General features: G+C 39.3%; 2 protein-coding genes across 11 annotated transcripts in view; one reads left to right on the top strand and one right to left on the bottom strand.

The window, feature by feature from the left end:
• The window catches only part of LOC122863715 (cytospin-A-like), a 101,530-nt gene that overhangs the window by 24,993 nt on the left and 52,122 nt on the right, over positions 1-24,415 (top strand). The gene's annotated exons all lie outside the window — the stretch shown is intronic.
• The window catches only part of LOC122863714 (disks large-associated protein 2-like), a 111,592-nt gene that overhangs the window by 46,533 nt on the left and 40,644 nt on the right, over positions 1-24,415 (bottom strand). For all 7 annotated transcript variants that reach the window (XM_044170463.1, XM_044170456.1, XM_044170457.1 and 4 more), the window contains exon 2: positions 11,657-12,813. In XM_044170463.1, coding sequence (XP_044026398.1) covers positions 11,657-12,813 — 1,157 coding nt within the window. The remainder of the gene's footprint in view (positions 1-11,656; positions 12,814-24,415) is intronic.

Here is a 24,415-nt window from a genome sequence, read left to right as displayed (position 1 = left end):
ACTTTTCATGGTCTTGAGAAGCTGCAGCATTTATTAACTGACACACTGAACCTATACTGTACATTTACTGGCAGATTGACAACTTACTGCTAACCTTTTCCTCTCCTCCGCTCGCATTCACCTTCACTTTTTTGCCGCTGGCTCTCTCACTCGCTCAACTGCACACTTGCTATGCACACACCTTACGCACTGCCCTATTCCTTAAAGGAGCTACACTACTCTTATAACACTATGAAGAACGGAGATGTGCGATGTCAGATCCATGGAAAAGAGATGGCAAATTGATTTGTAATTGAGGATTTAAAATTCACTCATCACTCGTGCTGATTAATGTGGCTCAGCGGGCGGACATGCTGCTCCACCAGAAACATCTCTAAATGCACAGTAGGGCGCAGATTTTAAATTTGTCGATTATCGATCATCCCTTCAATCATCCCTTCAATCATATATATACGATCCGATCGCCAGTCAGCATAAGTCTATTTTAAACACCGCAATTGTTTGACTTTTTTTTAAAAATTACTTATTTTCAAGTTGCCTGAATGAAAAAGTCATTCGTATGTTAAGGCACAATTGACTTTATTGTTGTCATGAAGTGAAAACTAAAAGCAGAATTATGCAAATGTGGCTTCCCTTTTCTTCAAGAAGCTCTGAGTTTAATTTGCACCTGATATGTCAGCATTCAAATGCAATGCATTCTGGAACAAATTTGAAGCCTCTTAAGGGGGAAAAGAGTAAAATAATCGTTGGTAGATATTTTTGGCCTTGTTCAGACTGCCAGCCCAAATCTGTTTTTTGGCATATCTAGATTGTATCCAGATTGATTTTGTCTGGACAGCAAGAAACCACTTGAAATTTGATTTTTGCAAATCAGATTTCTACAGATGCGTCTGGATGCTCAAATCGGATTTCAGAGTGTCTTTTGCGCCACTCGCAACGTGACACACAAAGACGGTGTCAAATCCAGAGTGACGGAAGTGCATCAAAGTCGCTGAGCAGAATCCATGCTGCTACTGGCAGAGTAGTATGGACAGACCGCACCATGTCTTGACAGCGCGATTGTTTGGAGGGTGAGATGATGGATCACCATTTCTCGTGCTTCTGCGTTGGAAAGCTGCAACAGGTCAGAACTGCAGTCTGAACAAAGTTAGAATGTGCAGAATCTTCATGTGACAGTGATTGAAGCCAGCCCCAGTTCATTACAGCTCCTTCATTTGCTGTTCCAAACACATTTTGTCATCTAGGTCTTTCTCGGCAAAAACCTCTGCTACACTAAGAGCAGTGGGTTGTACACTTCCGACAGCAGCAACTGCAGTTTGTCTAGAATAAACACAAAAACTGGCTGGAAGTGTGTGGGGGAGTGTAAGTGAAGGCTCTGTCCCATCTGTATTCATTTGACTAGTGGGTGGTAATAACAAGGAGCACTGCATCCTGTGAGGGAATTGGTCATGCACTGTGGATTTAATATACACAGAGAGATGCAGTACATCGATATTGCTGTGGATTATAAGCAGGACCTTGGCAGCAAGGCATATGTTATATGTATGTTTTTGCTATGTTTGCATGTTTCCCCCAGATGTTCAGGTTTCTTTGCACAGTCCAAACATCTTGGTAACTGTCAAAGTAGACCCACTGGTGGATCCATCATTTAAATGCATTGTAGTAAGTAAAATGTCAGTAAGTGTAGTAAGTCAGAGCATTTATTAGATTCTAATCAATATCAAGTTGTCCAGTTTTACCAATTGCTGTATGTCAGCAGTGTGTCAGCATTTCAACAACTATGTAAATTTAATAATGTCCACAATCTACTCTTCCATTAATTAATAATAAATAACACAAACCATGTTTGTGGTTTGGAAGAAAATGTATCTAAAGTACCAGGTGAGATTCATCAGCACATTTCTAGAAGGAGCTCGAATGCTACTTTACATCTGCAGGATCATCAAACCAGTTGAATTGGAAGGGTAAAACAACCTTTGAGAATAGCACTTATATTGCAAATGAAAACATGGGCATACTTAATTCAAGAAGTTGTAGAAAAAGATTAATTGAATTTGCTGCACACTCTTGGTGATGATGTAGTTTCTGTAGTTTTATGCTTACACAGCAAATGCTGACAATCATACCCCTGAGGCTAGGGCTGTAACTTTTAAATCAGCACACTGTCATTAATGGCACAGCATCATTGCTAATACAAAAAACATATGAGCTCTTCACTTAGCTTTGACTGACAGCACAACATATGTTTTTGACATACTGTGGCTTGAAATCAATTTGTAAGGAGAATGTGATCAAAAACTTCAGAAATCAACATTAAAATACATATGATCACAGCCATGACTAGGCCTATCACAATTATTACATAATCTCCTGATTGTGATTATTTGAGATGACTGCAATCATTTTTCATTATCGTTAGAATTGTTTCCATTCACCTATAAAAACAGCTGAATGAAACTAACAGAAATGTCATATTTCCATCACGTGTCGTTTTCCACCATTTGAGGTTTGACTGGCGCACTTTTGATGACGTCATCTTGTTGCACCCCCTTCTTCTGCTATGGCACTTAAGTGGAGAATTAGCACCACCAACTGTTTATTTCACGGTGCTTAACTTATAATATTCGCATAATGGTAGTGGATGGAAACACACATTACTTTGCATTTTCTTTCGGTGCCAATAACGGGTCTCTTTCATCATTGATCACTTCCATACTGTCCTCTGCTGCTTAATTTCAGTGTGTTTAAACCCAGTTTAGAATTGTTGTGCAATGTAATCGGACCAAACAGCTGATCTGTCATGTATTCACTACATCATTATTTATTCTCTTTATCGACTTTATTAACAGTTTAAAGCCTTTTTAGCTATATATATTGTAGTCGTTTTGACTAATTTTGTAGCTTCCATCCAGCTTTTCTAATTAAATAATTAGCATTAAAATGGTTATATGCTTGCATATTAACTTCTGAAAATAAAACCAGCTCTTCTTCATAAGGTGTATATATTTTTTATATTTATATACTATTAGGCTTATACGATAATAGTGACATAAAGAGAAAAAGACAATTAAATCGAAATTATTTGTAAACAATTAATCGTCAACTAAAATTGCCTGATTGAGACAGCCCTAGCCAAGACATCATGTAGCATAAATAGCTTTTCTTGTTTAGTCTTGATAACTGTAAACAGTGACTGTTCTTAACATCACAGCATCAGGATTAACATAGTGATTAAGTGAATGTGTGCTAATTACTGTATACTGTGTGGTGTTCTACAACAACGTCTACACATACCCAAGGTACTCATGTACTGAAAAGCAGTAGGTTTTGACTAGATTTTGATGCGATAGAAACCAAGGAGAGAGTACATCCAGTTTGACTCTTAAAAAGCAATTACCCTTAATATTTTTGATTGTCATATTGAATATACCATTTACATTTTAGCTCACCTGGTGTTCCTGAAGATGGCGATTTATGATACTGTAGCAATGTGTCACACACTACATGCTCCGGCACAATATTGATCAGGCATGTGCTAAGTACAGTACTGTGTCAGTGTGTGGTGCAGCTGTAGTGGTTGTGTCAGTGCACAGGACAGCTATTAAAATAACAGCCCCAGGCGCAGGGCTGTCCCTAATGATCTGCCTGTTACTCACTTTACCCAATCATATAACTGTTACTCTGCCACAATCGCTGAACTGTTCTCACAGAAAGAGTGGCTGAGAACCCCCTTTTAACCCTTTCTCTGTCACTTCTGTTCTCACTTTCTGTTCTTTTTGGCCATCTGTCCCCCTCTCAGTCTTTCCTTTAACACCAATATCCTCTCTGACTTGACGGCCCAATTCAGCAGGACAGACAGGTAAAGGGCTAGACAGCATAAGGCACTTACGTGAAAGTTCTGAACATTTTTCTCCTCTATGGTAGGTGGCAAATGGGAAAACGTAGAAAAATTTAGAGATGCTAAAATAGCCCCCATTGCTTTTCACCATCATTAATCTAGCATATTTATCTCAGATTTTTCCCCCCAATTTTTTTGTAGTCAAGATAAAAAGGGTTCTGAAGCATTTAGACCATATGCTACTAAAACTCTCCTTTGAATCCAAAACAAATGGACTTCTTTTGGGGAGCATGGCTCACTGCCTCAGCACTGAACACCACATTTCAGTATGCAACAGCAGAGTAGGAAAACTAATGATTATAAATTACTTTGTTAATATTGTGATAGTAGGCACCATCTTTGTGTGTCATCTGCTTAAAAAGTACTTTCCAAGCCTGTCTAACTTGGGAAGGTAACGTGAAAATTAGCTGACCTGCTTCTGTCTTCCTTCAAAGACCTATCCGTAAAATTATCATGCACACTAATCTGCTATGCATACATTGATCCTCTCCCATATGAGTGGAATAAAATGCAGCAATTGTCTGGAAACTAAATTAATCAGGGTTAAAGACAGCAATAAAGTAAAAGAATAATTTTCCTCTTAATGCACGACCATTGATCGTCTGGGGCTGTGGTTAACAAGGCAGCCATCACTCATGGAAGCATTGCGCTAGCTCATTAGCGTTACCTTATTTCTGTGCTCATTTGATGCTACACCTGAAAGAGCATGTTCAGCTGTGCCTCTGAGGCAGCTAGACAGGCAAGCTGCTTTACACCATCATTAGTTACTACTAAACACTGAGAATACTTTGTATAAAAATAACCTTGGGATAAAACATCTACTCTTTGCAGAGGGTGATTTTGTAAGACCACCTAGTAGACATTAACGTGTGTCTAGCACAAAAAACACTGACCTGTAAGAACTGAACAATTTGTAAAGTGTATGAGTCTTTCTTCCCACAGTGTGCTGGTTAGTAATGGGTTGTTGGTAAGATATTTGATTTGTGACAGTGAATGCAATCTACTGAATTCTGAAGTAAGGTTTTGACAGCTTAGTCACCTGCTTGCTGTAACTGCAGTAAGTAAGTACAGGATGTCAAACTCCCTTTGACAGGAGTGCAGAGCGCAGACTATCACCCAAATCTGTCTCCATAATTTTACCTGGAGCATGCACTTAAAGGTAAATGTGCTGTTGGTTTATTTGGGCATACAGTACCACACTCTGTAAATGCAGGGTGCCCCAAGAGACATCATATGTTGCAATGGCCACTGTCTATCATAAGGAGGACACCAGCTCAACCTTTAGGGATGTTACAGTAGATAATCTAATAGAGACATCAAGAAGAGACAAAGTTCCTCCCCAGATAATCTTTTCAAATTCCCTGCCATCGGCTGAGAGATTTCATTGTTGCACTAAAGCACTGCACTGACTACATTTCAGACGAGGAAGGGCAAGAACATGTGATTGATTAAAGCCAGATGATTGATAGAGTACTGCAGAAACCTTGTACAGTTTGCCTTTACTGCACATTAAATACTGTTTCTCACCTTCAAAACATGCTTCAAGATCTTGGGACCAGGCCAAACCGTTTTTGTAAACCATTTATTTACACTTTGTTTACCCAGCTTAATCTGGTTAAAATTAAGTATTTGTCTTACATGGGAGACCTGGCCAAGTTAGTGATAGAAGACATCTCATAATTAGTAAAAGCCAGTCTTAGAAATGTTGAATAAAATTACTTGAAAGTAAGTAATACAAATACAAAAAGAGAGTAGAAAGAAAATGTTTTCTCATGTCTGCTTTTTAGACTCCAAGTGATTGATAGCAGGCATGCCAATTTCATAATTTTATTCAGTCTACTTATGAAGTCAGTTATCAGTTTTTGAACACAATAGTTCAAATACTAATTTGTAAAATCACTATAGAGCATTGTCACAATGCACAGTATCACTGCATTGAGCCTCATTTAGAGCTTACAAATTATGCTTTATTGCTGTAAATTATTACAGAATTATTTATCCTTCACTGGAAGGCTAATTTATGTACCTTTTCTGATGATTGTCTGTTGATGTTTCATGATGATCTTTAAGATTTTCACAATAATCTTTAGTTATTTTTTATTCACCATATTAACAGTAATTTTGTTTCACATAAGCTTAACCCTACAACAAGGGTTATTAGTTTAGGAGACTAGCCTAAGGACTTGGCGCCTGCTGAAACAAGATTATGTCAACAACTTGCCCAAAGCAGACCTGTCCTCCTCATCACAAGTGAACGCAGACCCAAAGGATCCAGACACATCAAACAGATAAAAGCCGATGAGCACACAGAGTGTTGACCACGACGCCTGTGTACAGATCTCCCCTCACTTATTCCACTAAATAAGGCTCTCAATGGGGACATGCTCAGTGCAGAATGTGCCCATGTGGCAGCTGCAGGGTCTCTGCCTGCTGACACATAAGCTTGTCAAATACTAGTGAGAGCCTCTGTATGACAGTCTTTCGGTCTCCATGTAACCCAAACAACTGCAGTTTGTGTCTTTGTGTAATTGTGCACTCCACATAGCATCAAAGTGCATGCACTGGGCCAAGATTCAACCTCTTCTCCCTCTCCAAACATAAACAGGAATCTAGAACCTAAGAAAACTATTTATGGGTTTATATGAGTGCAGCACCGTTCAAATCCACTGTCATTAGTAAAAAGTAAACAGACAGTAAAAGTTGATTACATTGCATGCATATAACTGTTTTAAATTTTCCTGAAATTAGGTGCAAGTTTGGCCAAGAGTGATGCACGGTTCGGCCCACAACTCGTGGGTTGACCTGCGGATCGGGCAGGTTTGGGTAAGCTTACTAGAAAATATCATGGTTCGGGCGAGTGGACGGGTCAAAAAATGACAAAGCAGCGTTCTGAGTAAGTTATTAATAACTTAGAGAAACATTGCATGCAATAGTTCACCTTCCACCTTCTCGTCCCCTCTCTCTGTCACTCTTTCTCAAATACACACACACACACCCACCCTCCCTTTTGGAGGTATCACCGTTACACATAACCTCTTCTCTCCATGCTGGCTATGGCGGTGCTGTGCATTCCAGCAACAAGCCCATCCAGTAAGTTTACTTTCAGCTCAGTTGGTTGCATGTTCAAAGCACCTCGAAATAGGTTAAATCCTGGAACTGTGGACTCCATTCTTTTTCTACACAGTGCAGCCAAACGCTAGGCTAAAAAAAGACAGTATAGACCTACACATGTAGGCTACTATTTTGTTAAAATTCACTGTTAAGATATGAAGAATGCATTGTGTGTGTGTGTGTGTGTGTGTGTGTGTGTGTGTGTGTGTGTGTGTGTGAGAGAGAGAAAGAGACAGAGTTCTTGTCTTGAAGGGTTACTTGTATTTAGGGCTGTAACAATTCCTCAAGTAATTCGATTACTAAAAATCATTGATTCAAATCGCAAAACACGCTTACGCTGTGTGTGATCAGAGACGGTTCAGAGCGTCTTTGGTGTGATTTGACAGTGGATTACAAAGAGGAAGAAGAGAGAGAAAATAGCGAAGGGTGCAAAGAGGAGACAGGCCAGAGAAAGCGACAGAAAGTGTCCACGAAATGGTGAACTAGCCTACCACAATAGCACAACGTCTTTGCTTTAGCTTCTCAGCAGAAAGCATAACGTTATAGTCTCTACATCAAGTCCACAGAGCAGACCTGACACAAGGTATATGAAGGCTAGTAAAGAATGTAGGCTAAGTTAATTATGGCTATACTGTATGTAATGGCTAGTTAACGTAAATCAATGTCGTGTCTAGTTATGATGTCCCTAAGTTAGCTACGTTTTGTTCATGATATTAACCACAGAAAATAAAATGCTACAGTCAATTTGTGCCTGCAGCCTGAGCTTCATTCATGTTATTTCCTCCTACAAATGCCACAAAGAAGACAGTAAAGGCTTACGATATGCCTGAGCTGTAGCTAGGTTGAAACTTGTAGTTCTGAAACTTATATATATATATATATACCTTTTTTTCCCCCTTTTTTTTAAAGCAAAGGTGTTTGTTTTTGCATTTCAGAACATGTTTTCTTTAAAACCCAGAATGAAATATGGGACTTTAATGCACTAAATGGTAGTATGCAATTTAAGCAATAAAAATGTAGATTTTTCTAAAAAGGAAACCAGTTAGTTGTTCATTTTAGGAGATCTGTCTTATTTTTTCTTCTGCATACTTACTATTGCTCTTTAATAAAGCAAAAGTATTTCTTATCCGATTACTTGATTAATTGATGGAATAATCAGTAGAATACTCGATTAGTAAAATAATTGATAGATGCAGCCCTGCTTGTTTTGCTGCTATTCAAAAATAAAGAACGTTGTTTAGAACAATTTGTCTGTTTATTTATCCTAGATCTTCCCACTACTGTGGGTGGGGGAGAAAGAGAGCACTCCCAGCTCCCAGCAGCAGGATCAGCAACTTGAAGAACACTGCAGCGCTCAGTCATGACATTGTGGAACTATTAAGCATAAAGTTGGCGGTTTGCGGGTCGGGTTTGAGTTGTTGATTAATGCATATTTTTGCGGGTTGGCTCTCATAACGGGTCGGGTGGGTGTGAATATTAAAAAACCCTGACCCGAGCATCACTAGTGGCCGACAAATTTTTGCATATTTGGTAATTGTTTGAGTCCAGACCAACTTCTCCTAAGAGAAACCTGTTCTTGGGAGGTTGTTCCAAAGCACAAATATACAGCTAGCCCCCTAAATATGTTATTTAGGCCTGATGATGCCCATTTTTTTAGTTGAATTCACATTTCAGAAGGCCCTGAAATCCCTGTCACCATGTTGCCATTATTTGTACATCTTAAATCACCTTCATGTTAAGCTATTTGAAACTGGAATTTAAGCTTACAGTATACAATGCTGCACTCACTGTTGACTCATGATAACTGCAATATTGCAGTACCGTGGTAATTACAAGCCAACCACAGGGTATGGCAAGCGACCGCCACAACTGCTATGTTTAATGCGTGTGTATTGAGAACAAGAGTTAAGAGTGCTGCTGAGTTTCGGTCTTTGTATTTTAAGATGGGAATAGCAGCTGCTCTGGTCACAAAACCAAATTTAACTTCACCAGTTTGGGAACATTTCTGCTTTCAACCGAATGAAAAGAGATAGCCAGCCAATTTAGACTAGGTGATATGCACAATCTGCACTAGGTCCCTGTAAAATGGGGAAATACATAGAAGCACCAAGTCGCAGAGCAGCTGGGCATCTCAGGCTAGTGCCAGCCGACAGGAGTGGCTGAAGCCTTTGCGCGAGTTGCCAAATACAGCCGTGAAAGTAACAGGCATAAATGCCTTACAGCTGCTGTTACGCAATATCTGGTTGAGTTCCATTTAGCAAGGTGAAGAAACCTGCATTCAAGTCAATGCTTCAAAAATTTGACAAGCAATACGAGTTGCCCTGCAAAAACTACTTCTCAGAGACTGCTGTCCTGAAAATGTACAACACAGTAAAGGCATCGGTCAAAAGCGAGCTCAAGAATGTTGACTGCTTCTCTGCCACAACTGATAAGCGGTCAAGTGTCAGTGTGACTCCTTACCTGCGTCTAACGGTGCATTATCAGACCATGGACTAGGCTCTTAAATCATGTTGCCACAAAACAGTGTTTATGCCCCAGAACCACAAGTTTCTCGGAAGCTCTCTGCAGTGACAGTTAATATGGCATTGCAGTCTCTAAGCTATATGCCTATATACTATTGCTGGCTTGCTGGGATGATTTACGTGTATTTTTTTGTTTAATAAAAAAATATGCAAGTACATGTGCATTTGTGCAACAAGCACACCATCAGAGTTTTTAATGCAGCCAGGAACATTGTTACCCCTCTCCAATCCTCTCTGAAACCACAAACGGTGAACATGTTGGTTTTCTCTAACGTGCAACAAGGACATGACAGTCCAGGTCTAAATTTTATAGACTTTATTCTTTATGCTAAAGGAAAGGAATAATTCCTTTTCTACATTTATATGTAGCCTAGGTTAGAGGCTAGGCTTAATCCTTTTTTTCCTTCATAAATGAGAAAAGGCGTGTAGCCTACCTTGCATTCTTATTGCGCCTCATTGCCCTTCTGTGTTCTGCATTTAACAATAAACAAGTATTTAATTTGTTTTAAAACTGCCATTTTTGTCATTTAAAAAGCAACAATATAACTAATAATAGCCTAACAATAAAACGTATTTATATAGCAATAAAAAGGATAAATGAAGTAATTTGCAAAAAAAGCCACCCTAAATCACAGCAGGGGAAATTCCTTCACCATGACAGCCCTACTCACTGTAAGTCTCTCTGGATGAGAGCATTTTCTAAGTGCTGAATATTAAAAAGAAAAGAAATTGAATCATATAGCCAAAACCCCAAACACTTGGCTTTTGACTATATTTTTGAAGCCAGTACCTGTGGCTAAACTAGTTAAGTCTCTTCATGTGTCAGTGGGATAGCAAAGACAGAGGCCTAAAAAGCTCTGTATAACATCATTTATTTCTATTTTAGTGCGCAACCTCCTACATTAGCTCTGACTGAACAATATATATATTTTGTAAAGATGCCAAACCTGTGTGTGTTTTCTACATTGCAGCTAGACTGCAGTGTAATGTGTGTATTCTCAGCAATGTGTGTATTCTCAGTGTCTTCCACCATGACATTGATTCACTCAATTGATCTCTACATCTTAATAGACAATAGCTCCCTGAGGTGACTGACTACACAAAGGGGAATCCTGGTTAAAAATATTGGCTTCTCACACTGGACACTGTAATTGCCCTCAGGAGAGTAACAGGAAGAAATGTGGAATCTGAAAGACCTCCCTGGCAGGATTTCTAATCAATACATCAATCACTGCATTTTACTCAGACGGGCCTCTATGGGGATGGATGGATATTGATCTCAATTAATGTTTGTGATATTTTCAGATAGGTGATGTACAGGTTTTCTATGCATTCACTGCCCTCTCAAAAACCACTAAAATTCAGCCTTGAAATACTGTCTGTTAGCTCTTTCAAAAGTGATCGATATTCAACAATGTCAAGAATGCCAGTTAATGGCTTGGAAGAAGGCTACATATTTTAACTTTCGAACAAAGAGCTGCACCATTACTGTATCTGTATGTTAAGGTTGCATTGACAATAAAGTGCATATAGTAATTGGAATAACTAAAATCAACGTTCCAAAGTCCGTCTTTCATTTCTTAAACTGCTTAAATGGTCATAAATGAAACCAAGATTTTTATACCTAGTTATTGTATTCACTTATTGTATACTAGTGCTTTTTTTGATTTTATGATGTCTTGATAGATTGCTGCTTCTTAACTCCTTGAATTCTTTGAAAGGCACCTTTTAAATAAAATGCATTATTATTACATGGACTCAATGATATCCCCATTAACAGTAAATATGATTGACAGGTTGTCAAACACAGACAGGTGCTCCCTCTCAAATTAAGTAAAAAAGAATAATAACAAGCTGTTAATTTTATTACCAAAATCCTAATTTAATGTGAAATAAATAACCAGTGTTTAAGATCTATACCAGGAGTAGCATATAAACAGATGCACACATAAACATTAATTTCAGTAGCTTCAGACACTAAGCCTACCATCCACATACAGTATAACATATTAAGCTTTTGATATATTAATATTTTAATATATTAATATTCAATCTTTCTTCTGTCTTTTCTATTTTGGTCCATTTCTGTCCCTTTAAAACATAAATTAAGTAAAGTACCACTCACCTGCAGGTAGTGACATGTCCGCGATGAAGGCTTGAGGTCCGTGTGCATCATGGGTTTCTCTAGATTAAGCGATGACTTCCTATAGGCCTCCTTGGCCTGGCTGACTGTCAGTGTCGACCAGGAGCTCCTCTTCATGAATTTGCCCTCGGGCGCCATGGCCATGGTCTCACAGGCTGAGCACTTGACATCATTGTTACTATTAGATGTCTTGAGTGACAGGTCTCCAAAGTGGTGGCTGTGCATGGAATCTGGGTAGCAGTGGCTGACATGTTCCCCGTGGTGCCGCGACATGACACTGGGTGTGCGGTAGGTGCTGTCACTATCCAGGTTGTCGTCGGAGCTCCACCAGCCGCCAGAGCGGTGCTTACGTTCTTTGCTCTTGCTCCTCTTGCTACCATGTTTGGTGGAGTGGTGGCCATGATGGTGATAACCTCCTCCTCCTCCACCTCCTACAATATCACCTTTTGTGCCATTCATCTTGGATGATCCCTCCAGGGAGTGGGACTTGGTGAAGAGCTTCTGGACAGAATGAACAAGGTGTCTGATGCGGCCAGGACTCTCGCTGCGTTGCTCAGTGGTGGTGGAGGTGCGCTGGTACTGTAATGTGTGGAAGCCATCGCGGTGTAGTGGCAGTTGTTTCTCAAACTGGTCTAGTAGGTTAGCAGGAAGGCGGTTGCTCTTAGTGCCGGCGAGATGGGAGGAGGCGGCTGCCGCTGCTGCTGCAGCAGCAACAGCTGGGGAGGTGGCAGAGGCTGTGATGGCAGCGCAGTCGTCCCGTGTGGCTGAGTCATAATACTGAGAGCTGTAGTGCATTCTGGGGAAGGTGCTGCTGGAGATGTGGTCAGGCGCAGCAGCTGGGGGCATCATGACGGGGGACATCATCATGCAATCAGAGTGGATGGAGCTGCGCGGCGAGTAGCGGTGGTGGAAGTCCATGGGACAGCTCTCTGTGGGGCTGAGCAGGTAGGACGAGTGGCGGGAATCAGAGCCATGGTGAGCGTGGAGGTCATGGACATGGGGGTCATAGTCCAAGCCATAGGGTAAAGGGATCTGGTGCTGGGAGTGGCTGCCCGATAAGCCCTTCATGTTCCTGGCTGGAGGGAGGCGTCTGCCTTCATTGAACTTTCGAGAAGGGGACCAAGGTGAAAACTTCTGGTCTGTTTCAGAGATGGGGAAAGACAGAAGAAAAGAGAGAAATAAGACACAAGCGACTTGGAGAGAGAATTGCTCTAAACAATTATGATATTCTGTTTTCAGTTCAAATCCCCAAATAAGTTGAAATTGCTATTGTGGTTCTCCTTACAATTACAAGCAAGAACATGACAGATAAATATGCATTCATCCAACATTCTCAATGACAAGAAATCTCTTTACCTCAGAGACACTGACATCTTATGTGCATGTACATGTGAGTGTATGTAAATATTTCATTCTCCCACTTTATGCTGTTTCCAGCACAGTATACACGAAAGGACATATAATGCGAGTGAACACTCTTGCAAAGGAGAGACCATGTTAAGCGTGAAGTTATTACAGTATTACAGTACATATGGAAGTATAATGATTTCTAACTGAGAATGACAATTCCTAATTACAGAGCTTTAAAGTTAACTTAAGTTGTTAACCTCTAATGAAGTCAGAAATATTAGTTAACCTGCAGTATAAAAAAGACAAACACAACAACAATCTTTTGTGTACAATATAGTACAGAGGCACAGATATATTTGTCAAGAGATATATTTCTCTTGAGTCAGGTAGAAATCCTTTCTCTTCTACAGGCAAAGGTACTTTTATTTAATGGCACACTGTCAAATCTCATCTGAAAAGAAGTAGTTCTACTTCTGCCCTCAATACAGCTTGAAGGTTTTAAAGCTCAGTGAGATCGATCTTACAACTAATGTATAATTTGTCATAGATTACTGATTATCTCCTTCAAGCTACTTGAATAATCTATTGGAATATTGTTTTTGCACACAACTGATTTTATTGTTTTCTGTAAGGGTAGAAGATTGCTGGAGAGTTTCTTCTCTATATGCATAGGCCAATAAAGAGAACACTATACAGGAGAAAAATACAGGAAGACAACAGGTATATACTGTAGATATTTATTAGTAAGACACTAATGAGCATGAATGAAAAATGCTATTAATATTTGCATATTGATAGATTGCCCTAGTTGAGATAAATTGTCGATAACAAAGAAGAACAGGAATGAGTTGACAAAATGATCAAAGTAGATGAGAATGGTGAGTCAGTTGCTAACAATGGAGGCTGGATGAAATTTGTTTCTGAGTACAGAAGTAAGGCTGCATCAAAAGGCTTTACTTTTATGACTTTAATAATCAACTTTTCTGGCAGCAAAATTCCAAAATTACAGAACATAGGAGTCTCACCTGGTGCCCGCAAACACTGTGCCAACTAGCTGTATTGGACCAGTCACACTTATTAGGCTACCCCTTTTAAAAAGCAAAACTCCAGTTTGCTTTAATTCATCCAAAATATTTCTTCATAGGAAGACCAGGTTCCTAAACCTATCCCACAGCAATCTTGTAAGTAGGGAGCTGATTCTCAACAAATTGAGCTAACTCTTCTGGAATCTGTGATAAAAGTATTATTTCTCAAGCCCTGCGGTGGTGAACCAGTTGTTATTAGCTGTATGCCTAATTATTTTGAGAAGAGCTGCGCACATCACTGGGCGGTGATCACAAATAGCAACAAATTTTGTACTACTTCAAAGAGACTTTAGGATGAGAGAATTTAGTAGCTTCTATTTGAGGGGTTAAAAAGTTCAGCATAAACTTATTATTTTGCTCTGCCAATCTCTGGAAGGCGCTCAATGATAAATGCTGTTCAGGCTCCAATGAGTTTTTCTATATTATGTTCATACAATGCTGAAACAGTATGCACATAGCAAGCTCATAGTTTGTTATATCCAACATTTATTCTACTCAACATTAAAAAATGAAAAGAATATATGTTAAAAATGCAAACACTTTCACAAATTCCCTTCCATTCATTCCACTCCTCATTATATTATGATATCATTTCTAATTGTGTTACCACTGAAGGAGGAGACTATATAGTTGTATAGAATGGGAGTACAATTCTCCAATTTCTCTGATTAATACTGTGGGCACTATAATCTGTGATAAATGAACAGACCTGCACTTCCAGTTACAAAGCTTTGAGCACACAGTGTCTGCATGTTTTATAATTAGTATTTGAGAGATACTGTGAGTCAATAGGATCAGTTCTTTGTTTCTGCTTCGGCTGGTAATACCTCATTGGTAATATTCTGAAACTCAAACTACTAATGAATAAGTAAGCTCATTGGAGTGTTCTGTTTGAATACAAGCAAAATCTGTCTTTAATTGTAATTTACAGATTTATTGAAGTTAGCACTGCAGGTGCTGTATTTGTGACCTTAACCACAGGAAACCACTTTATTGGATGGCGGTGTAGTCCCTCATTCGTCCAGGAGTGTTCTATCGTAGAAAAGGTTTCAGTCGTAGTCATCTGGACACTGTTTTCAGAATCAAGAAGTTTCGGCTTTATTGACATTCTTAAAAACTGAGGTTAAAGATGTTTCCAATTTTAAGTAAAAAAAAAGATTACTTCCAAAAACAAAATACACATTTTGACAAGTTTTTTCTAAATTAGATGATCTTGAAATGGAATTGTGTAATCAAGTGTAAATTATGTTTGACTATACTTGGATAAGGGCATTTGATTATCCGACAAGTGATTAGCTACTTATTTAAATCCCAACTTGATGCCACAGTTGCCAGTTAGTCCTGTAATCCCATTAAAGTGAATCCATTATTCCCCAGCCCTGTTTTTTTAAATAAATGTACCATAGTCAAAGGCACTTCCCATATTTATTATTATTTTCCTCCCCCTCTGACTGATGCACAAGTCTTGATCATGATTTCTGTTCTTCTTTGATGAAGATCTTCCACACTATACAACATCTAAAACAGACAGAACTTTTCAACAAAATGTGTCAAAACGAGCAGCGTTATTAAAAACATCTGTCATCATGATTATCCTCCTGCATAACAATTACAGCCTACATCTTGCCAGTATGTGATAAAAGCTATAAGGTAAACAGGGAGACAGTGCTGAAGCGCCTTGAGTGTCTGCCATTCCCCTGTAATTAATTACTTTAAGTTCTCTGCAGCAGGAAACCCCAGTCTGGAACAGTGCACATCGCCTTACATAACATTTAGGATGTCTGATCTCACACACCATTTCAAAGGAGCCAGAAATAAAATGCACAGTTGTCATGGCAACCACTGCTGAAAACCCAGGAACTGTAATAGGATTTTCAAGGTTGTTTGGGGTGGATCCCGGTCTCAAAAAAGGGGGAAAAAAGAAATACAGTATGTAATTGATACAGACACTTGAGCTTGATTTGCAATATGGGCTGTTGTGTTTGGTGCAGCATTATAAATTATGCTGCATTTTGTAGAGTTCAAACGAATTATGAATTTAAGCACCGGCTTGGCGACACACAACGAACTCAGACTTAACTGCACATTTGATCATTTTAAATATGTCTTATAATATGGCTTTCAGCATTTAAATGTCTCTCAACCAGGGATACCCAGACTCACATGACCTCCCTTTTGAAATTAATACAAATTGCGCTAAAAAAAAACTCACAACCCTTAAAATCCACCATCAGTGGGATTTGTTGTGCTGCAGGTTTTTACCAACAGCTTTCTTTGAACATCACTGAGTGAATGTAATTATTGTTTTCACTTGATTTATGTCCTTGCCCTGCTTTGATTTTTGGTTTAACTATAGTAGAAGAATATTAAAACCCACTTTTACTCATTAGAGGGTGTGATGAACCATATTATGTGAATCCTTTTCACATTTAATTTCTTCCTTATTGTAGCAGAGGTTGTACATTTTTGGTTAATATTAAAACACTGTGTGTGACTGTAGGAAGCACTAGATGTAGTGTAGTGAGCTTAATTTTAATAACTGTACAGTGAATATAGTACCATCCTTCTGTGTTAATCCCTTTATCTCGTTTCTATCATCATATTGAAGTAGATGACATTGACCGGTTGCTTAGGCAACAAAAATACATACATTCACATGACAGGTTATGTGCAGTATAATGTAGACCAAATGTGTACGTCTAAACATACAGTGATTCGGTCATCAGCCAATGTGTCAGTATGCTTGTGGAAACATACAATATATGCTCCATTCACCGGAGCAGCTGAGCATCCCTCAACATATTGTTCAAATGCAGTTTCACTGATACAGTGAGGTCAGAACCAATTAAAAATGTATCATGTTGCTTATAGTTAACAATAACTAGAGCTGACCAATTTTATGTTTAGCATTTCGCATTATCTGGTTGGATGAAGCTGTGTAATTTTGATAATTCACAATACAGTTAGACATTAAAGACATAAGCTTTAAACCCTGGGTTTCCAGTTAGGGGATGCTCTTAATATTTCAATACCTGATTGAGACCCATTCTTTTTTCTCTCAAGACAATAATCTGTCTTTCCTCCCTCTATATTAAATAATTTGGGTAGTACTAGATGTTACTGGGTTAGAGAATTGTAATTGAAATTGGTTGTTCGAGTGACTCTTCGCACAGTCTTCAGTCTTCTCCAGCAGTTTCGTCTGAATGCCATGGCCCGCTCAGTAGTCCAGCCACCATGCCTGCTCATCTAACTCCACTAGTCTTACAAATAGCCAACATTAAATCAGAAACTTCTCCACCCCATTCTCTGACCTAATGCACCTTTAAACTTTAATCATAATCTCGCCCAAGAACAGATACAGTTCTCAGCTGTTTAATCAGGCCTTATATCTACATTGTATCTGCTTAAGCCAAACTACATTGACATGGCTGGCCCAACTGGCTTGGTAGGCAGTTTCATCTGAATGCCATTGCCTGCTAAATTGTCCAGCCACCATCACTGTATAACTGGTTCCACAGTCTTACAAATAGTTCCTAATTAGCAACCCCATTAGTATGAGAAACTTTTCTATGCATGAATCAGGTCCCTTGATCGATCTTACCAAACAAAAAAGAAAATGATAGATAGAAATTAAAAATTATACAGTCTAATATAATCCAATACAATAATCCTGAAATAAATACAGTATCGCCCTTTTGTGAAGCATGTTTAACTTTTAGAAACTTTCAGAGGTGATGGTGTGGAACGTTTTGAGGCCACAGGGATTTAGCTTGCACAATATTGTACAGATGCTCACCTTATAGTATCAATCCCCTGTTTATACCAGTCGGAATCAGACAAATTCAGTGGTCGTGTATTGCTACATGGCAACATGAATATTATGAAATCCGAAGTACACATTCAGAAGACACAAAACATCTGTTTGCTCCCACAGAGTAATGTCTGTATCACTGTCAGCCTGATCTGCATTTTCTCTACAATCACCCCAGCATTCTGATTACATACACTCTCTTGAGGTGGTTTGATTACCCCAAAATCAGCTGTTTAGAGACTAATCTTTCAACCCAGATTGGTCTCTTTAGCTATCAACCAATTAATTTCAAGTAGAGTCAATTTTACATTAATCATTTTCCAGAGAGATACAGAAGGAAGAAAATAAACTGCCAAGAAGGTGCTAAAATGGTTTCATGTTATGAATCAATCATTAAGCAGAGGTAGATTATAGCTGCAGTGTAATTATCTACGGATACTTTAGCATTGCAGATACACCCAGCCACTGCTGCAAAAAAATACCTTTATTACTTATCTTTAGTATCATACATATTTGGTATTATTAGAATGAAAACATTGATTTTCTAACAATTTTGCCTCATGAACACAATTTCGAAAACCAGCACAACTTACCTAATGTCAAGGATATCAAAAAATTTACATTGAGGTTTCTTTCACCAACAATCAAAGCAAAATCTGGGGTTTGGTTGTATGTGTGTACTTAATTTAAATGGAAAGTTTGTCTCTGTGTTTTCACATGGTGACTTCAAAGGGGAAGGTGAAGGGAGCTAAATAAAGTAGAAGGTGAGCACATCCAAAACACTTTTACAGGTGCTTAATCAAAAACTCAAACTAAAAGCACAAACCAGACAAAGGATCTATATACCGTGATAATAGCACTCAATAGATTTAGAGCAACATTTTGAGATATTAATCAGGCTTTGTCAACACTTGGCAAATTGATTGATGCTTTATACCTGAGAACATTCTGACTGGCTACTTCCCTAACATTTTAAGATAACTTAACCTCTGGGGGCAATTTCATCCCCAAGGTGAATGTGAATGAGCCTGAGCTGAGTTGACAACTCCTCTGTAGTTTTAATTCTCTGCATTGTAGAACAAAAATGCACCATAAAATGTTGTGTTTAAACTCAATCTCATGTCAAGCCACTTTAAACTGTATTGAACACTACTCTTCATATTGAATGTTAGTGAAATGAAGTAGCCTGTAGCAGATTTCCCCAGCAGAGCAGGAGGCCAGTGACACCTGTCACCAATCCATAGTGAGGATCTGAAGGTGGTGCAGTCAAGGTATGGGAGTTCATATCATATAACAACTCGATCCGGTATGACACACTGAGTGTCTGCCCGAGGAGGCTTGTGTCATCCAATATTTGCAACAGACTGCTCTGTAACTTCTACTAATACATAGTGGCCAGTGCACTCTCTGTGTGCGGAGGAGGTGACATCAAGGCAGGGAATGCCGGCAGGCACAACAAACAGGTCAAAAAAAAAAAATGCTGTGTCATAGGGCTTAGTCTGGATACCCTGCAGGCAGCAGCAGTGTTCCTTAGCTCTATCTTGGACAATACCACCCACTCTCCTTACGATGAGCTGATGCAACTATGGAGCACCTTTAACCTCCAGCTCATCTGCCTGAGGTGAACCATTGAGTATTTCAAGTGCTTATTTGAACAGACTTCCATGTGGCCACACAACTCTTACGTCTGATTCTACAATAGCACCAGTCAGCAGAGGAGTGCTGAAGCCTGGTCGCCGGCAAAACTCCATGAGCTTACCTGGACTGGACTAATTGGCACATCTTCTGTCAGCCAGTAGTTTTGAACACATTTCTGCACTGATTTCATCTGTAAATCTGCAGTAACGCCAGTTCAAAACCTGGAAGAATAAGTCTGTCACTACCACCACTGAGGTGCCTTTGAGCAAACACTTAACCCCAAACTGCTCAGTGGCCAACAGATTGTTGTACTTGGCAGCTCCAGGTGTGAGTGTGTGAATGTGAAGCGGGGCATTTGTTGAAAAGAGCAGTTGTGCTCAGATAAATATAGGTTAAAAAAGCGAATCATGCACATCTGTGAGCACGTGCATCTACTGACAATATAATCTGATTAACTTGCAAGATGAGAGGAGAGCTAAAACTAGAAGAAAAGGAGAAAAAAAGGACATGGAGTGGGAGAGATTGATGGACCTCGGAGGGGAGAGAATTAAGCTCTTTTGAGAAAAGCAAGCTTGCTTGTTTCCATTCTAGGGTAAAGGGAACATTTCAGACGATTACATTTATAGTTGAAGATTACATGCAGCCATGGTGTGAATGTAAATAAAACTGTGTAAGTTGATATACTGTAGGCAAAAATTAGAGATTTTACAAAACATTTTTATTAAGGTGACAATCAATGCTGTAGATAACATACTGAATGAAAATGCTTTTAGTTGCCATGATTGATTTTTATTTTTCTTCAACCAGACAATAGGTTCTATGAATGCAAATACTCCCTCTTGGCTCTGTAAGACCTCATATTGCAAGTCCATGAAACATTGATGAGAGCTTTCCTGTATCACAGCTTATGCAACAGCTATTGTGGTGCATGATCAACAGGCTGTTTCCTCTCTACCTTAAATGTGCTTCTGTCAGCACCTGATGCAGCCTGTAAAACCTTTTTTCCTGACAAAGATGCCACACACTGAGGGGGGAGAGATTAGGGCTAGTGCGGCAGAGAAAAAAAGACAGAGGGGAAAGCCTCTCTGCTTGCTCTGCTCTCTGGGAAACCAGTGTGCTGTTGGCGCTAAGTTAAAGCTCTGCCGCTATGCTACAATCAGCGCCTGGCCAGCATTTCCCAAGATGGTTGCATAACTTGGAATAAATGAGGCCTTCCTCCTCCACACCAATGCACAGCTAGCTAATGCCACAGGGAAGAACGGAGCAACAGGCAGCCAAACTGTAGAGCATGAATCACACTGTTGAAAAGTAACATCCTTGAGATAATTTATCAATCACTGTTGAGCAAAAACATCAGTTCTTAATCAATCGGTATTAGTCGCCCGGATTGTTTCCTAGCCCTGACCTCTAAACTAAAGATTGAACTCAGATGTTTGGTGAGAAAAACAAGCCACCATTCACTTGGAAACAAACCAAATCAAATCAGTTCAGTTACAGAGTTGTCAGATGATTCACTTTCAAACTGTCTAAAGGTTTACAATGATACTGAAGGGCCAAAACAAGCAGGGAGCTGATAAGAATATAATGAGCAGGGGCTGCCAGCTTTTATCATCCTCATTCTCTCACAGTCTTGAATAGTAAAACCAAGCAAAGTAATTTTGTGTTGAATATGTATTGAGTAAAGTAACTGGTACTGGCCAAGAGTGTATTGTTATCATTGATGGCTTAATCAGAAAAAAAAACAAAGCTGGTGATAAACCAACCTCAAAATGGAAATGTGAAGGGAGCTTTAGGGTTACTAGCCAACCACCTTAAAAGAGTAAACATAATTTACGACAATGTGAGAAGTGAAACACAGATGAAGTGTAGTACTAACATAGTTGGCTACCTTTACAAGCACAGAGTAACACTGCTGTTGGCCACACTCCATTTAATGTCTTATTCAAGTTAAGCTGTTTATATGTTATTTTCATAGCCTGTTATTTTGGTCTCCCTGTTGCCATAAATAAATCTAATTAACAAAATATTCCTGTATACCTGAGGTGTCCTGCCCAAGGCTAAAACAACCTGTCAAAAAGAAATCATGAAGGCATTCAACACCCTCTTCTTTTTTGACAAAATAATAGTATTCAGCAATTTTCTTTGCCCACTAATTGTTAGTCAGGGTCACAGGAGTCTAGATCATATCCCAGCGTGCACTGGATGGAAGGCAGGCAGACACTTTTGTACAGGTAGCCTGTGCATTGGTACAGTCACTCACTGACATTTAAACCTGTAGTCAATTTAGAGTGTAGGGATTGTGGGAGGAAACTGCACGTCCTGAAGACTGAACTGATGAAGCCTCTTAGATTAGTGGTGATGTACAGTATTGTCTAAAAATAAAACAGAAATTCAGGTTGCCTTCAGCATTGAAGGTGTGACTTCTAGATATGAGAAGGAACTGAAGATCCCACCAGCAGGAATGACACACAGTGGCCGCTCCCAACCGAAGGCCTCTTGGCTGCCAACTGACTGGGAACCAGTTCCCAGCCAACTCCCAGCCATTGGGAGTCTCCTCCCCTCCTGTTTCCTGACCCGGCATGTCTAGATTCCACCGTAAACACGCCCATTCATTCAATTGCAGGGTGTCACCAGAAACCTTTTCTACATTATACCAATATAATATAATATATACCAATGTGTGACGACCCACAGTACACTGCAGTCACTTTTCTTTGTTTAGGCCATAGTTTGTACACTATGTTCTCCAGACTTACTGTTTACTGACTATCTCGTTGTCAATAATTTTATTATTCACATTATTAACAGCATAAACTGTGATTTTACCCTCACATTTCAAGTTAATGACTTTGAAGTTCAGTGCATCATTTTAGACACACTTCCCCAAAATTCAGCAATATTATCATCAATATTATTCCCAACTCCCAGTATTTTTTTTTTTTTGAGTGAAGATCACATTGAATTGTTGTATTTTGTCATTTATATTGTATTAACATTGGCAGTGAAATGTTTGTGTATCTGCTTGGGCTAAGAGGTTGGCTGTGGCTCTGAAATATTCTGAATACCATTATGTTTGGGGGGTTTAGATTTTATGTTTGATTTTAAGGTCATGTTTTGATGTGCCTTCAAAGTCAGGTGACGTAGTATAAATGGTGAGAAAATTCCTCTCAGGGACGAGGTTGGGGTGGTGGGATGGGTTAAACACAGGACTTTCACCCCGGAGACTGCTGTTTCCCATGTGAAACCAATAGTCAACTTCTTTTTAACTAACGTACTTATTTTAACCCAAACCATGACATTTTCCTAAACGTAACCAAATAGTTTTGGTGCCTAAACCTAACCAAACTGTGACCAATTTGCAATGTTAACTATGTGTTTATTATTGTTACCATAACGACGAAGGTCACCTGACTTCATCCTTTCCTGCACGTCCAAAACTCATAAAATGTGAAATGTTTCTGGGTTACTTACTGTTTATCAGTGGTAATAATAGATTATATGCACCTTCTGGCCTACTGGTAAGTGTAGTTTGCACCGTCTGAAGCATTATAATGGTTGTGGTAACAACTGATAAATAACTGTGTGGTGTGCACAGCACAGAATCTGTCCAGCTGACTTTATGTGCTGCTATGTGGGCAGCATTTCACAAAGTTTAGAGTATGTCTGTATAGAGTATGTTTACATGTGCATGAGTATCCTGGTTATGATCAGGTTTTTGGAATATCCTGGCTATGCGTTGCACATGTAAATGCCATATCCTGCTTTTGAGAAACCTGAATATACTAGCAGGAGTATTCCGCTAGAAACTAGAAAACACCCTGAATGGCCAGGTGTGTGGATGTGAGAAACTAGCCACACTTTGATCAAGCGTTTTTTATTCTTGGCACAACTATTTCCTTATCACTTTTTGTGGTAAAAACACCATAAATGTCTTTAAGGAAAGTGTGATAATTATCTCTATTTGAATAATTATTGCGTCTCCCCCCTCTCTACGATGACAGGCTCTTCAACCCATCTTTAAGCGTTACTGTTCAGAACAGCTATAAACATGGACAGCAGTGAACATTATATAAGTGGAAAGCATGTTAGACCTTGCAACTGAGACACAATCATATTCAATTGTATGTAGCTTTGCAGCAGAGGCTGCATTTCACCTTTTGATATATCCGCCCACTCCCTCCCACTGCTGCTGCTCTCTCCTCTGCAGGCAGACACTGGCTGATGTTGTAGTGATGCCACACACCCTGGACACAGCCTCAGTCTTTTCTCTACGGCCTTCAGTGGAAGAAAACGCCAAATAGGGAGCTTATGGTCCATCAATGATCAATGTGCAGCAGCCTGTAAGGCCTTTCACACTACATTGATTTAACACAAAAGATAAGGTCCTATAGTTGTAACATACGATTCCCTCAGGGTTTATGTGTATCTCTGTATACATGTATAGATGTGTATAAATATTACATAATTTAAGTTACATTGCAGAACATTCAAAACAAGAGCAAAATTATCAAATTGGGTGTAAAATAAGTTATAAGGACCTCATGATCTTAGGTCAGATGCACAGACAATGTCCCCCTTTGAGTCTGTGAGCTCCAGTTTAAATCTAAGTCAGCCATGTGAGATGATCACAAATGGTGTAATCCCTTCCACATTAAGTCTGCCCCTTTTCATCAAGCACTAATCCTAACCGTCCTGTAGTTTCAGGCAGTATACTGAAGTATATCACTGCTGATGATACAATATGGAAGAGAAAAAAAAGCTAAAATCCAGGTTTAGACAGCTTAAGTTTGGCATCTTGCCTCTCCTCATTCATGTCTTGCAGCAAATGTTGATACATTTCCATGGAAACAGTTCATA

This window comes from Siniperca chuatsi, linkage group LG16 (genome assembly GCF_020085105.1).
Source record: "Siniperca chuatsi isolate FFG_IHB_CAS linkage group LG16, ASM2008510v1, whole genome shotgun sequence".
NCBI classification, from domain to species: domain Eukaryota; kingdom Metazoa; phylum Chordata; class Actinopteri; order Centrarchiformes; family Sinipercidae; genus Siniperca; species Siniperca chuatsi.
The sequence above is the reverse complement of the archived record's forward strand: the minus strand, read 5'-3'. Positions and strand labels throughout refer to the sequence as shown.